The 15,000-nt window shown below is 43.9% G+C and overlaps 1 protein-coding gene across 1 annotated transcript in view; it reads right to left on the bottom strand.

The window, feature by feature from the left end:
* Nucleotides 1–15,000, bottom strand: part of LOC125459486 (anoctamin-9-like) — a 170,566-nt gene that overhangs the window by 37,291 nt on the left and 118,275 nt on the right. The window contains exons 14-15 of the mRNA XM_059652224.1: nt 7,271–7,328; nt 3,475–3,572 (exon numbers count right to left, since the gene is read on the bottom strand). Of these exons, the coding sequence (XP_059508207.1) occupies nt 3,475–3,572; nt 7,271–7,328 (156 nt within the window). The remainder of the gene's footprint in view (nt 1–3,474; nt 3,573–7,270; nt 7,329–15,000) is intronic.

The raw sequence follows: 15,000 nt of genomic DNA, 5'->3' as shown, positions 1-15,000 counted from the left end.
TCTAGACTCAAAACTTTAGTTTGCTCTCTCTCCAGGGATGCTGTCTGACCTGGTGTGATCTCCAGTATTGTTGTTTTCAGTAAGTCCCACCTCCTCCCCTTTATTTAATTTTTATTATTATTAAAGAACCACCAAATCATGCTTATGTCTCATTAAATTAACAAGATATAAACTCTACCTAACAGGACAGTGTAACAACAACAATAATAGGAGAGAGTGCGAAGAGAGGAAGGGGATGAAATTAAAATAAAGTGCACCATTTTTATAAACTTTTTTTAACCTATTTTTCTAATCAATCTGTTCAGTGATATCACTACATATCTCTGGAGCAGGTGGGACTTGAAGCTGGTTCTGCTGCTCTGGGGGTAGTGACACTACAACTGTGCCATAAGGACTCTACTACTCTATTTTTATGTCTACCCAGCCAATTAATTAGTCAATTAACCCAATCACCCACTTTACAACTTGTTACATTAACACTTCAACACTTGCAACAATATTCCATGTAGACTAGTAATTTTAATCAACTCTGTAAACAACCAAACATCACTACAATCACAGATTCAACTAATGGAATTAAGCAACCAGCCTAAATGTAATTGATGATCACCTTAGATAAGAGGTCTTTCCTTCAGCTAAAATGATGTTAATACGTGAGCTTAACATAGGGAGGTTGCATGGGGCCTCTTGTGGCACTGGTAATGTGCAATCTCTGGATCAGGAGGCCCAAGTTCAAGTCCCACCTGCTCCACATGTGTGTAATACCAGCTTTGAACAGTTTGATTTGAAAATATCTACAGTACCTTATGGTGCAGTGGTAATGTCCTTACCTCTATGCTGGTGGCCCTCTGTTCAAGTCTTACCTGCTTGACAGGAGTATAATAACATTACTGAATAGGTTGATTAAGAAAATAGCGAAAGGGCGATAGGTAAAATGTGAAGGTCTACAATGGTAGTACTGGTGTCAAATTAGCATTAAGTGCTGCTTGTTATCATGATCTGTTGCATCTGCATATTTTACATGCATATACTGTTGCCAGCACCAGGAGTACATGTCTATGTCATAGACACTATTTTGGAAATAAATGGCATCTGTTATGCTAGGAAAACAAGTACTGTAAATGTTGTTTTCAGCTTCTTAAAAACTTCATGTCAATCTATCTATTCAAAAGGGTTTACTAATTCTGCTGCTTACCCATTTCTTCTCATTTTCCCCCTTTATAACAGGCTACAATTTTTTGACCAGCTTAATTATATTTCCAGTGAAATTTTTTAGTTGAAATTTGCAGGAGTTATTCAAACCAGGGGAAGCATTTATGGTTTAAATTAGTACAGAATGCTGTTGATTGCATTCAGCATAATATGACATAACAAATCAGTGAACCTTGGTGACCAAGGGTGCCACAATGTAATCTTGTGTCTAAGTGGTCCCAAAGAGCACCAGATGTTTAACAGCTCTACAATGAAGTGCTTAATAGTATATTATGCTATCACTTAACTGACTCAATCTGAGCAATGTAACAACGTGTGGAGTTGGATGAACACAGAAGGCCAAGCAGCATCTCAGGAGCACAAAAGCTGATGTTTCGGGCCGAGACCCTTCATCAGAGAGGGAGATGGGGAGAGGGAACTGGCTCCGCTTCTTCCTGTCCTGCAGGCCCGACCAATCCCCCTCCACCGACACCCTCATCTGCCTATCCGAACTCGTCCTCACCCCCAACAACTTCTCTTTCGATTCCTCCCACTTCCTACAGACAAAGGGGGTGGCCATGGGGACCCGCATGGGCCCAAGCTATGCCTGCCTCTTTGTAGGTTACGTGGAACAGTCCCTCTTCCGCACCTACACAGGCCACAAACCCCACCTCTTCCTCCGTTACATTGATGACTGTATTGGTGCTGCCTCTTGCTCTCCAGAGGAGCTCGAACAGTTCATCCACTTTACCAACACCTTCCACCCTAACCTCAAGTTCACCTGGGCCATCTCCAACACATCCCTCACCTTCCTGGACCTCTCAGGCTCCATCTCAGGGAACCAGCTAGAAACTGATGTCCATTTCAAGCCCACTGACTCCCACAGCTACCTAGAATACACCTCCTCCCACCCACCCTCCTCCAAAAATTCCGTCCCCTATTCCCAACTCATCCGCCTCCGCCACATCTGCTCCCAGGATGAGGCATTCCACTCCTGCACATCCCAGATGTCCACGTTCTTCCTGGACCGCAACTTTCCTCCTGCAGTGGTTGAGAATGCCCTTGACCACGTCTCCCCTATTTCCCACAACACATCCCTCACACCCCGCCCCCGCCACAACCACCCCCAGAGGATCCCCCTCATCCTCACATACCACCCCACCAACCACCGGAAACAACGTATCATCCTCCAACACTTCCGCCATCTACAATCCGACCCCACCACCCAAGACATTTTTCCATCCCCACCCTTGTCTGCCTTCTGGAGAGACCACTCTCTCCACGACTCCCTTGTCCGCTCCACACTCCCCTCCAACCCCACCACACCCGGCACCTTCCCCTGCAACCGCAGGAAGTGCTACACTTGCCCCCACACCTCCTCCCTCATCCCCATCCCAGGCCCAGGATGACCTTCTGTATCAAACAGATGTTCACCTGCACATCTGCCAATGTGGTATATTGTATCAATTGCACCCGGTGTGGCTTCCTCTACATTGGGGAAACCAAGCGGAGGCTTGGGGACCGCTTTGCAGAACACCTCCGCACGGTTCGCAACAAACAACTGCACCTCCCAGTCGCGAACCATTTCAACTCCCCCTCCCATTCCTCAGACGACATGTCCATCATGGTCCTCCTGCAGTGCCACAAAGATGCCACCTGAAGGTTGCAGGAACAGCAACTCATATTCCGCTTGGGAACCTTGCAGCCCAATGGTATCAACGTGGACTTCACAAGCTTCAAAATCTCCCCTTCCCCTACTACATCCCAAAACCAGCCCAGTTCTTCCCCTCCCCCCACTGCATCCCAAAACCAGCCCAGCCTGTCTCTGCTTCCCTAACTTGTTCTTCCTCTCACCCATCCCTTCCTCCCACCTCAAGCCGCACCTCCATTTCCTACCTATCACATCATCCCGCCTCCTTGACCTGTCCATCTTCCCTAGACTGACTTATCCCCTCCCTACCTCCCCACCTATACTCTCCTCTCTACCTATCTTGTTTTCTCTCCATCTTCGGTCCGCCTCCCCCTCTCTCCCTATTTATTCCAGTTCCCTCTCCCCATCCCCCTCTCCGATGAAGGGTCTAGGCTCGAAATGTCAGCTTTTGTGCTCCTGAGATGCTGCTTGGCCTGCTGTGTTCACCCTGCTCCACACTTTGTTATCTTGGATTCTCCAGCATCTGCAGTTCCCATTATCACTGATACAATCTGAGCAATGTGTTGTTTTGTATGTAATACATTTTGGCATGTGTGATAAAAAAAAGTTACTGCTGGTGAAGTTAAGCTTACGGAATAGCATATTCCATGGTCGTGGTTAGCAATTGTTTCAACACCATAACAATCGACATTTGAATTAAGAGATCTGCCATGCAGCCGCTTGGATGGCACTAAAAAAAAGAGAGAACACAGGTGTCAACCATTGCTCTATCATGAGTTTATTTACAGTATCATAAGGGATGATTTTCACCCTGCACATTTTGAAGTAGCTCAGCATTCTGCCTGAAAGGAAGCCAAACATATGGAAGTGAACCAGTATCTGTGGTCATGTGATGTGGTAGTACAACACCCAGTTTCTATGTTCTGCATTAAGTGAGCAATATGCAGGTTTTTCCCTTTCATTACTTAAGACAGTTGCACTAGAGAGTGCAGTATATCCTGAAGCAGCTGGTCTCCAGCTGATAGCTGCAAGGCCTGAAAATAGAAGCAGAAGATAATGCACCTTAAGAAATATGGCATTATATTGCCCAACTACATCGTATATCAGCTATAATGCCCAAGATTATGCTTATGTCAACTGTTTGACATTTATCATTGCTCATATCAAGCTTTTTGTTTTTGCGTGGCTATATAACAATATCTTAAATTATCTCATCTGTGTTAGTCTGCAGATTGGTCTTATATCCATCATTGCAAATGTTCCGCAATCCACTAATTCCAAATTTTCAAGATTACTATCTTATTGTTTTAGGATAGAAGTACTACAAGATCAAGTCCAATCCTATAGTAAGACATTACCAAAATAAGGGTGAAATATAGGTGACAAAGACTTCCTCCCTTCGATATGTCCAAGAAACTTTGGGAAGACATGTGGACTGAAATAGTGTCAACAAAACAGAAGGACATGCAGTTTACTTCAGGTAGTAAAAAATGGAACCTTCTGATCTTCTAGCTGCTCAAAGTAGATTTCGTGACATTTTACCCACATAGCACTTTCGGCAACTTAAAATTACTCATAAGCTTCCCATTTTGTATCATAAGAAAAGAAAGCCAAAGCATGAGGAGATGTAGAAAATACCAATTAAAAATATAAGAAATAAACAAATGCACTTCAACAAAATACTAAAAAGGACTCAGAAAGTCAACATGCAAATATGTAGGAAATACTGGGTCATTTAACAGTTTTTCATGAAAATTTTTTGTTTTAAATTCATTTGTGGGATGGGAAGTGGGCACCATTGGCTGGCCAGCATTTATTGCCCTCTTTGCCCTTGAGAAGGTGGTGGTGAGCTGCCCTCTTGAACCACTGCAGTCCACCTGCTGTGGGTTGACCCACAATACCATAAGGGAGGGAATTCCAGGATTTTGACCCAGCGACTATGAAGGAATGGCAATACAATTTCAAGTCGGGTTGGTGAGTGGGGTGGAGGGCATCTTACAGGTTGTGATGTTCCCATGTATCTGCTGCCCTTGTCCTTCTATATGGAAATGGCCATATGTTTGGAAGGTATTGTCAGTGGATCTTGGTGAATTTGTTCAGTGCATCTTGTAGACAGTACACACGGCTGTCACTGAGTGTCATTGGTGGAGGGGGTGGATGCTTATGGATGTCGTGCCAAACAACTGGACTGCTTTGTCCTGGATGGTGGCAAGCTTCTTGAGTGTTTTTGGAGCTGCATCCATCCAGGGAAATGTGGAGTATTCCCCTCATCTATGTCAGACTTCTAATCATTGACTAAAGCTCTGCCTACAACATTATAATTCCAACAAAATCATTCTCCAAACTCTGTCGCCCAGGTTTCTGCTCCACCTTCTGCAACTGGGTCCTTCACGTCTGGTTGCATTTGAGCATGGACTGTCTCGATGTCTGAGGAATTGTGAATGGCACTGAAGATTGTGCAATCATCAGCAAACATCCCCACTTCTAACCTTGCAATAGAGGGTAGATCAATGACGAAGCAGCTGAAGACGTTTGGGTGAACACCTGAAGAAATGTCCTGCAGCTAAGATCTCTGACCTCTAACAACCATGACTGTTTTCCAATGTGCTAGGTATACCTCCAACCAGTGAAGAGTTTGCCCCCTCAAACCCATTGATTCCAATTTTTCTAGGTGTCCATGATGCCACACTGGATCAAATGTAGCCTTGATGTCTAGGACTGTCACTTTCATCTCACCTCTGGAATTCAGCTCTTTTGTCCACATTTGAACTAAGTCTGTAATGGGGTTAGGAGTTGAGTGGTCCTGGTGGAACCCAAACGGTGTGTCACTGAGCCGGTTATTGCTGAGCAGTGCTGCTTGATTGCACTGTTCATTACTCCTTCCATCTCTATGTAGTTGATCAAAAATAGACCGTTGAGGCAGTTTTTGCCTGGGTTGGATATGTCCTACTTTTTATGTTCAGGACATAACCTAGTAAATTTTCCACATTGTCAGATAGATGCCAGCATTGCAACTGTTCTGGAAGAGCTTGGCTAGGGGAGCAGCCAGTTCTGGAGCACATGTCTTCGGTCCTATTACTAGAATGTTGTCCGGACCCATTGCTTTTGCACTAAACAGTGTCTCTAATCGTTCCTTGATATCACGTAAAGTGAATTGAATTGTCTGAAGACTGTATCTGTAATGCTGGTGACCACTGAGGGAGGCCAAGATTAATCATCCACTCAGCAGTTATGGCTGAAGATTGTTGCAAATGCTTCAGCCTTATCTTTTGCACTGATGAGCTGGGTTCTTCCATCATTGAGTATGGGGATATTTGTGGAGACACATCCTCCAGCGAGTTGTTTAATTGTCTACCTCCAGTCACGACTGGAGTGGCAGACTGCGGAGCTTAGATCTAATCCATTAGTTGCAGGATCGTTTAGCTCTGTCTATCACTTACTGCTTACGCTGTTTGGCTCACAAAGAGTCTTTTGTAGCTTCATCAAGTTGACATCTCATTTTCAAGTATGCTTGGTGCTGCCCCGGCATGCCCTCTTGCACTCTCCCTTGAACCAGCGTTGATTCCCTGGCTTGATGGCAATGGTTGAGTGGGGAATATGCCAGGCCATGAGGGTGCAGATTGTGCTGGAGTACAATGCTGCTGCTGCTGTGCCCCGTTGTGAGTTGCTGGATCTGTTCAAAGTCTGTCCCATTTAACACGATGATAATACCACATAACACTAAGAAAAGAATCTGGGTTTAAAGCTCGAAAATCCTTTTCATATTTAGAGTATTTTAAATAATTTTTTCTCAGGATGTGAAAAAGAATTATCTCTGAATTTTGATTTTATAAACAGGCCATTTAGACAATACATAAAAAAGAAACTAGATAAAAGGTGCTCAATATACTAGTTGAAGTTATTTTCCCCCTAAGTTCTCTATAAAATAAACAATTCATTAACCTGCCTTGATAACTAAATTCACGGTTACATATGGTGTATGCTACTCTATGTATATGTTATATACACTGTATGTATATGGTGTGTGGGGAGGCGATGGCTTTATGATAATATTGCTGTTAATCCAGAGACGCAGATAATGTTCTGGGGACCAGGGTTTGAATCCTGCCATGGCAGATGGTGGAATTTGAATTCAATAAATATCTGGAATTAAGAATCTAATAATGACCATGAATCCATTGTCAGTTGTTGAGAAAACCCATCTGGTTCACTAATGTCCTTTCCGGAAGGAAACTGCCATCCTTACCTGGTCTGGCCTACATGTGACTCCAGACCCACAGCAATGTGGTTGACTCTAAACTGCTCTCTCAGGGCAATTAGGGATAGGCAGTAAATCCTGCCTAGCCAGGAACACCCCTCATCCATGAATAAATAAAAAAACTATGTTTCTCGAAAGGGAATGTAAAGAATCAGGAATTGTTTACTTACCTCTTCTAATCGCCATTTCTTAGCTACTCTCACATAATTACCTGGATGCCCATTGATCCTATCAGAGAAATAAATTAATTACTGTATTGTTTAGTGACTAAACAGGATACTAATATTACAACTTTCACTGCAAATGTACTACCGCTGTATGCTCACATGAAATTATACATTCATTTTCATGAAAAAATGTGAAAAGAGACAAAGTTAATGGCTGAGCTTTGCTTTTTTTGGCTCAGTGTGAATTGCATTGAGTTTTTGGAAGGGATTCTTGCCAAAAGGCCCAGTGAGATTTTCCATCATATCTTCCCAAAGGCACCTTGTTATCACCCCAGCCCACCCATGGCATCCTCAAGTTCAATTCTATCCCTATCTTATCATGTACAACCTGATACACACCAACATCTCCCCAGATGACAAGCACTGTTTATGGCCAGACAATCTTGAAAAGTTCACTGCCTAAGCAATGTCTGTGCAGGGCTATCTGGTTCCTGGCAATTGCCCTGGGCATTGCACACAGAGAAAATGGGTGCTTTTTTTGTGGACAGGGATGCAGAAGTGGCTGTGGTGGTCAAGTGCAATATGTCCTCTTCCTCCTGAGGGTGTCTATGGCACAAGACCTTGCTTGATTTGAGTTTGCCACCTGGGTCAGTGTTGTCTCAGGTGTCTGGAGAATGACTGGCAGTGTAGGAAGAATGAGACTTACCTTCTCCACTTCAACCATCTTTTCTCTGAAAGCTCATACTGACCATGTCCAAGCCCCTTGAGGGAGCCATGGAAGGCTGCCCTTCACTTATTGTACCAGGAACTTCTGAGTGACTACCTCCCTTGACATGACTGATGATTTTGGAAAACGATAACTAGCATCCTTGCTCTGTGTTGAATAACTGACAAGGCAAGACAATGCAAGGTCGGGATGCTGTGAGCATTCAGCTACGTCCAGAGTAAGTGAATGTGAGATAACAAGCAAAAAGTCCTGAAATGCAGCCTGATTCGGTCCATGAACTGGATATGTGTCCCTGAGTGCACAGTGTTCTTACAGCGGCCATTACAATGATAGTTGCTAGTGCAGCCTCAAGTTCAGAACTGAAGTGCAGAGGTGTCAAAAAGTGGACTGGAGATATGCAATGAGGGTTGTTAAAGGCTGGAACATGTTGGATGCCATGTATTGCTAGTGCCCATGAAAGGTACCCTGGTGATGTTTGCATCCAGTGTCCATTATGGAGACTTCACAGCCAATGATGACCTCAGGTCTCCATGAAGCTGCTCTGTGTTGAGAATGCTTGATGTCTAGCTTGTTTGGCATATTTGGCAAGATGGCAAGATAGCTATTAGTGAAGCAAGTTGTGGCGTTAATAAGGTATTTACTAAGTTATAGTCCCCTTCAATTGGCAACTCACTACTGCCTAGTGAGAAACATGCCAATCTGCTTGGCAGAAGCATAAGATATGTACTGAGATGCTCCCATCATCTTGCCAGACTTCTCATGTGATTCTGCCACAAATCTCACTGCAGTTATCATATCAAGGCCAACCAAGTGGACCTCACAGAATATGAGTTCCCTGATTGGACCAGCCCCCAGTCATGTAGTTCCAGCTGATAGATATAAGCAGGAGTTTCAACGATTCTGTTCACTCTAAGAGCTGGATCTGAGGAAGCCAGACCAGTGTCACGTACTATGCACATGTAAACGAAGGATGACTTTGTGATGGATACTGGCCTCTGTGGCCTTATTTCAGTGGTGACAAGAGAAAAAAAATATGCTCCTGAAGAAATTCACTCACAACAGTTGTCTTTGAATTGGGGTATGCATTTCGAGCATCATGCTGTTATTTGGGAAGCTTGACTCATTCAATCATGCCACTGAAGACTGGGCCCACTATGTGAAAAGAATGTGTTATTTTTTCTGGGTAAATGGCACTGGGGCAGATAAAAAGCAATTAGTAATTCTGCTGACTACCTGTGGACTTGAAGCTTTTTCAGTTATAAGGAGCCTAACATTTCCTAAGGCACCAAATATTAAAAACCTTTCAAGAACTGATGGATTCAGTTGAGGAATATTATGACTGAAGTCTCCTCTAATTCTGAGATGCTGTGGTTTTACTCGATAGCTTCAGAGCCAGGAGAATCTGTGTCAGGATTTTTGATGAGGTTAAGGTGACTGGCAGAGTCATATGGCCTTGGTTTAACCCTTAATGAGATAGATAGATAGATAGAGATGCTGAGAGACTGTTTGGTATGTGGGATTAATGATGTCACCGTGCAAAAGCACCTACTAGCTGAAGCCCATCTGGACTGAGAAATTGCTACAAGTAAAACTTCTGAATTACAGGTGTGCTGATGGGAGTGGACACCCTTGCCAAGCTGACTGACCTTGGGGAACACCACTCGAGTGAAGACAATTGAATAGTCTCACACAGGACATATCCTGAACAGAAGGACTCTAGGTCAGCCCACGACGAAACCCCAAAACAAAGCCAAGCCTTGATCAACATTTAGTCAAGACTTGGCCCAGTAAGCCATTGTAGTTGCTGCCGGAAAGCAGGCTCAGGACAGCCAAAGGATCCTTCTAGGTCTAAATTGAATAAGAGGACTCATAGGCCTGTATTCAGGAGAGTGAACACACTGAAAAGCGTATCTATATCCGGCTTAGAATAGTTAAATTGCTCAGCAACATTCAAATCAGAATAAACATCTGGTTAAATGATAACCTGGTCCGAGTGGAGGTTGATACCAGTGCGGCTATATCAGAGATCGCAAACTAGTCTTCAACAAAGTTTGATCTGGACTCCAACTCTTAAGTTTATGTAAAACTTCAACTAGACTGAAAACCTATACCATGGAACCATTACAGATTAAGGGTACAACTTCAGCTCTGGTCTCATTTAAGAAGCAGCTGGTTCCCACTGATTGTAGTTAAAGGCCCAGGCCTAAACTTGATGGGGCGAAATTGTTTGTCCAATTAAACCCCTAATTAAATGCCTAGACATTTTTGGGAAAGTCTAGGGAATGCAAAGGAGCCAAGGACACCTTGCATGTTGATCTGGAAGCAATTTCATGATTCTGCTAGGCCTGGGCCGTGCCATTTGCCTTACATGCAAAAGTAGAGCCAGAAAGCAGAGGGCTGGGAAGTGAAGGAATCATCAAACTAGTACAGTTTGCAGAATGGGTGGCAGTGGTTGTACCAATTGTGAAGCCTGAGAGGTTGGCTCACCTTTGTGGGTATTTTAAACAAACAGTAAACTGCTTTTTGCAAATAGTTGAAAAATCTCTTGCATTGACGGCCTACATGCAAGATGGCTGCTGGGGGTGAATCCTCCCTTCACAAAGCTGGACAAGAGCCATGCGTCCCTGCAATTGCTGTTAGATGTAAGAAACAGGAAGACCAATAAAGAGCATCTAGAGAACTTGGACACAGTCCACAAACTTTTCACTAAAGCAGGCACATACCTTAGATGGGAAAATTGTTTCTTCCAGGCATCCCAAGTGACCCATGAGGGCTACAGAGTTGACAAAGCACATTGGAAGGTAAATTGAGGGCGATCAAAGGTGACCCAGCTCCTGTGTGTACCGGTGCTTCAGTCTTTTCTTGGACTGGTGAATTGTTATGGAAAATTCATGAGTGACCTGACCTCCACCCTAGCACCTTTACATTCGCTATGGAAAAAGGATTGACCTTAGAAATGTTCTTGTAGCAAAAACATAGCCTTTAGGAAAGTAAAAACAGCAGCCAACGTCATTAAAGGTGTTGGAGCACTGAGATCCAAAGCAAGAGCCGGTGCTGATATACAATGCCTTCCTGTACAGTACTGGAACAGTGTTGACTCTCGGATGGCCTAATGGAGAGTAACACCTGACAGCACATGCTTCGTGGACTTTGGCTGACACAGAGCATAAATATGCCTAGATGGAGAAGCTCTGCGGCACAGTGGGAAAGGGTAAAGATAACCAGGACCTTAGTGATAGGAGACTCGATAGTTATGCGGACAGACAGGAGATTCTGTTGGTGCAAATGGAAATCCAGGACAGTGTATTGCTTCCTGGGTGCCAGGGTCCAGGATGTTTTGGAGTGGCTGCAGAATGTTCCCAAGGGGAGGGTGAGCAGCCAGAGTGATTGTGCATGTTGGCACAAATGACAGGAAAATATAGGGATGAGGTCCTGCTGAGTGATTATAGAGAGCTAGGAGAAAAGTTTAAAATCAGGACCTCTAAAATAGTAATCTCCAAATTTCTTCAAAATGCCATGTGCTAGTGAGGTTAAGAACAGGAGGATATGGCAGATGAGTGTGTGGCTAAAGAGTTAGTGCAGGTGGCAGGGATTCAGATTCCTGAATCATGGGAATTTTGCTGGGGCAGATGATGTGCTCAAGAGGGAAGGGTTGCACCTGAACTGGAGGAGGACTAATATCCTGGTGGGCAGATTTGCTAGTGCTGCAAGGGAGGGTTTAAACTAGATTGGCGGTGGTTGGGATCCTCAATAGCAGGGACACAAGTGTGATAGCTAAATTTCAAGGTGTGTGTCTTCCTGTGAGGCTGAAGGCTGCAAAGTTGGCAGGAGTGGGGAACACTTGATGACGAGAGATATTGAGGCTTTGAGCAGAAAAAGGAGGCATGGCTCAGGTACAGGCAGCTGCGATCAAGAGAATTCCTGGAAGTATGAAGGGGGTACAGGAGTTTACTGAAGAAGGAAATCAGAATGGTGAAAAGGGGACACGATATATCTTGGCTGAGAAGCTTAGGGTGACTCCAAAGAGATTCTTTCAGCATATTACAAGAAAATGAATAACTAGAGAGAGAATAGGACCTATCGAGGACAGAAGTGGACATGTATGTCTGGAACCCCAGGAAATGGGCAAGGTCCTCAGTGAATATTTCTCCTCTGTGTTTATTGTAGAGAAAGATGTGAAAACTTGGGAACTGGGGGAAGTTAGTGGTGATATCTTAGGGACAGCCCATATCACTGTAGAGGAATTGTTGGAAGCATGAGAATGTATGAAGGTGGATAAATCTCCTGGTCCTAACCTGATATTTCCAAGAACGCTGCATGAGACTAGAGAAGAAATTGTGGGTGCCCTGGCTGATATATTTGTACCATCATTAGCGATGGGATAGGTCCCAGAAGACTGGAGGGTAGCAAATGTTGTGTCCTTATTCAGGAAGGGCTGCAGAGATAAACCTGGGAATTACTGGCCAGTAAGCCTAACATCAGTGGTAGATAAGTTACTTGAGAAGATTCTGAGGGACAAAATATATATGCATTTGGAAAGAAAGGGTTTTATTACGAGAAGTTAGCATGGTTTTGTGCATAGGAGATCATGTCTCATAAATTAGTTGGAGTTCTATGATGAAGTGACCAGAAAGGTTGATGAGGATACACTGGTAGATTTCCTCTCCGTGGATTTCAGTAAGGCCTTTGATAAGGTTCCACATGGTAGGCTGCTCTGGAAGGTTAGATCGCAAGGAATCCACGGAGAGCTGACAGATTGGATATACAATTGGCATGATGTTATCTGTATTAATGATCTGGATGAGAATGTACAAGGCATGATTAGGAAGTCTGCGGATAATTCTAAAATAGGTGGTATTGTGGATAGTGAGGAAGGTTGTCAGAAATTGCAGCAGGGTCTTGATCAGCTGGGGAAGTGGCTCAGAAATAACAAATGGAGTTTAATCTCAGTAAGTGTGAGATGTTACATTTAGGAAAGTCAAAACAAGGTAGGAGTTTCATGGTGAATGACAGGGCCTTAAGGAGTGTAGTGGAACAGAGTGACCTTGGTGTTCAGGTGCATGGTGACTGAAAGTGGAGTCTGGCTGATATATTTGCACCATCATTAGAGATGGGATAGGTCCCAGGAGACTGGACGGTAGCAAATGTTGTGCCCTTATTCAGGAAGGGCTGCAAAGAAAAACCTAGGAATTACTGGCCAGTAAGCCTAACATCAGTGGTAGATAAGTTACTTGAGAAGATTCTGAGGGACAAAATATATATGCATTTGGAAAGAAAGCGTTTTATTAGGGCAGTTTAAAAGGCTTTTGGCACACTGGCATTCATCAGTTAGGGCAGTGAGTATCGAAGTTGGGAAGTTATGTTGCAGTTGTGCAGGCCATTGGTGAGGCCACACTTGGAGTATTGTGCTCAGTTTTGGTCACCTTGCAATAGGAAGGATGTTATTAATCTGGAAGGAGTGCAGAGGAGATTTAGAAGGATGCTGCCAGGACTCAAGGGACTGAGTTATAGGAAGAAATTGGACAAGTTTGGTCTTTTTTCTTCAGAGCATAGGAGACTGAGGGGAGATCTTATAAAAGTGCATAAGATTATGAGAGGTATGGATAGGGTGAATGCCCTCATTCTTTTTCCCAGGGTTAGGGAATTGAGGACTAGAGATCATCAGTTAAGGTAAGTGGGGAAGGAATACATGGGAACCTGAGGGGCAACTTTTTTACACAAAGGATGATATGCATGTGGAATGAGCTGCCGGCAGAAGTGGTTGAGGTGGGTACATTAACAACATTTAAAAGGCATTTGGATGAATACATGGATAGGAAAGGGTTAGAAGGATATGGGCCAAGTGCAGGGAAATAGAGTTAGCGTGAATGAGCATTTTGTTCAGCATGGACCAGTTTGGGCTGAAGGGCCTGTCTCAGCGTTGTATGACTCACTAATTCAATGAAAGTTTGGCAGTCAACTTTAGTGTGAGAAAGTTCCACTAGTACATTTATCAATGTGAATTTGTGATATTAGCAGGCTACAAACCGCCGCTATGGCTATTCAAAAAGGACATTGTTTCAGGTTGAATTCAGCGGTGGACTCTCATTCTAAGTGCATACAATTACAAATTACAGCACTGTCTGGGAGGCCAGGTAGCAAATGTAGACACCTTGAGCCGCCTCCTGTTGGCAGATACGCCATTGGTGTACCACCACGGGAGGAATCATTCTAGTTTTAAACTTTCTGGACACACTTCCAGTCACCACTGACAAAATCAGATTTGTGGACACAAAAAGATCCAGTCCTGCCAAAACTAGAACATGCTGGTGGTGATGGGGGAAGCAAAAGGGCCATCACAACCAGAACTGAAACCTTTCTGGACCTGGTGTGTCGAGATCACAATAAAGGATAACATTTTATTATGGGGAGCAAGAGTGATTGTCCCGAGCAAAGATTGTGGCCAGATACTGGCTGAACTCCACCAGGGTCAGCCAGGGTGTCCAAACTGAAGACTTTATGTCAAGACGTTATGTCTGGTGGCCAGGATTGGATGCAGACATAGATGTGTCAGTGGGGCAGAGCCCAGAGTTCCAACAAGGACAAAAATTACCACCAGCAGCTCCCCACATTTGTGGGAAAGGCCAGATAAACCCTGAATCATGTTGGCCCTTTCATGGGCTCAATGTTCTTAGTTTTTGTAGATGCACATTCAACATGATTGAAAATGCATCAAGTTCATTTGTCAAACAAGGAGACAACAATTGAAAAGCTTACAAGCTCTTTTTTGCAGTACATGGGCTCCCAGAAGTGTCAGTCACAGACAATGGGCCGTCATTTACCAGTAGGGAATTTGAATATTTCCTAAAGTCGAATAGCATTTGTCATGTAAGGTCAGTTCCATACTATCCATTGTGCAATAGTCTAGCTGAAAGAGCAGTCCAAACTTTGAAGGCTTAAAGAAATAGCTTCACTTGATACCAAACACTAATGCAACAAAGGGATAGCACCAGTAGTTGCTAATGGG

This window comes from Stegostoma tigrinum, chromosome 17 (genome assembly GCF_030684315.1).
Source record: "Stegostoma tigrinum isolate sSteTig4 chromosome 17, sSteTig4.hap1, whole genome shotgun sequence".
In the NCBI taxonomy this organism is placed as follows: domain Eukaryota; kingdom Metazoa; phylum Chordata; class Chondrichthyes; order Orectolobiformes; family Stegostomatidae; genus Stegostoma; species Stegostoma tigrinum.
Note: the sequence above shows the minus strand (reverse complement) of the source record. Positions and strands in the feature narration are given on the sequence as shown.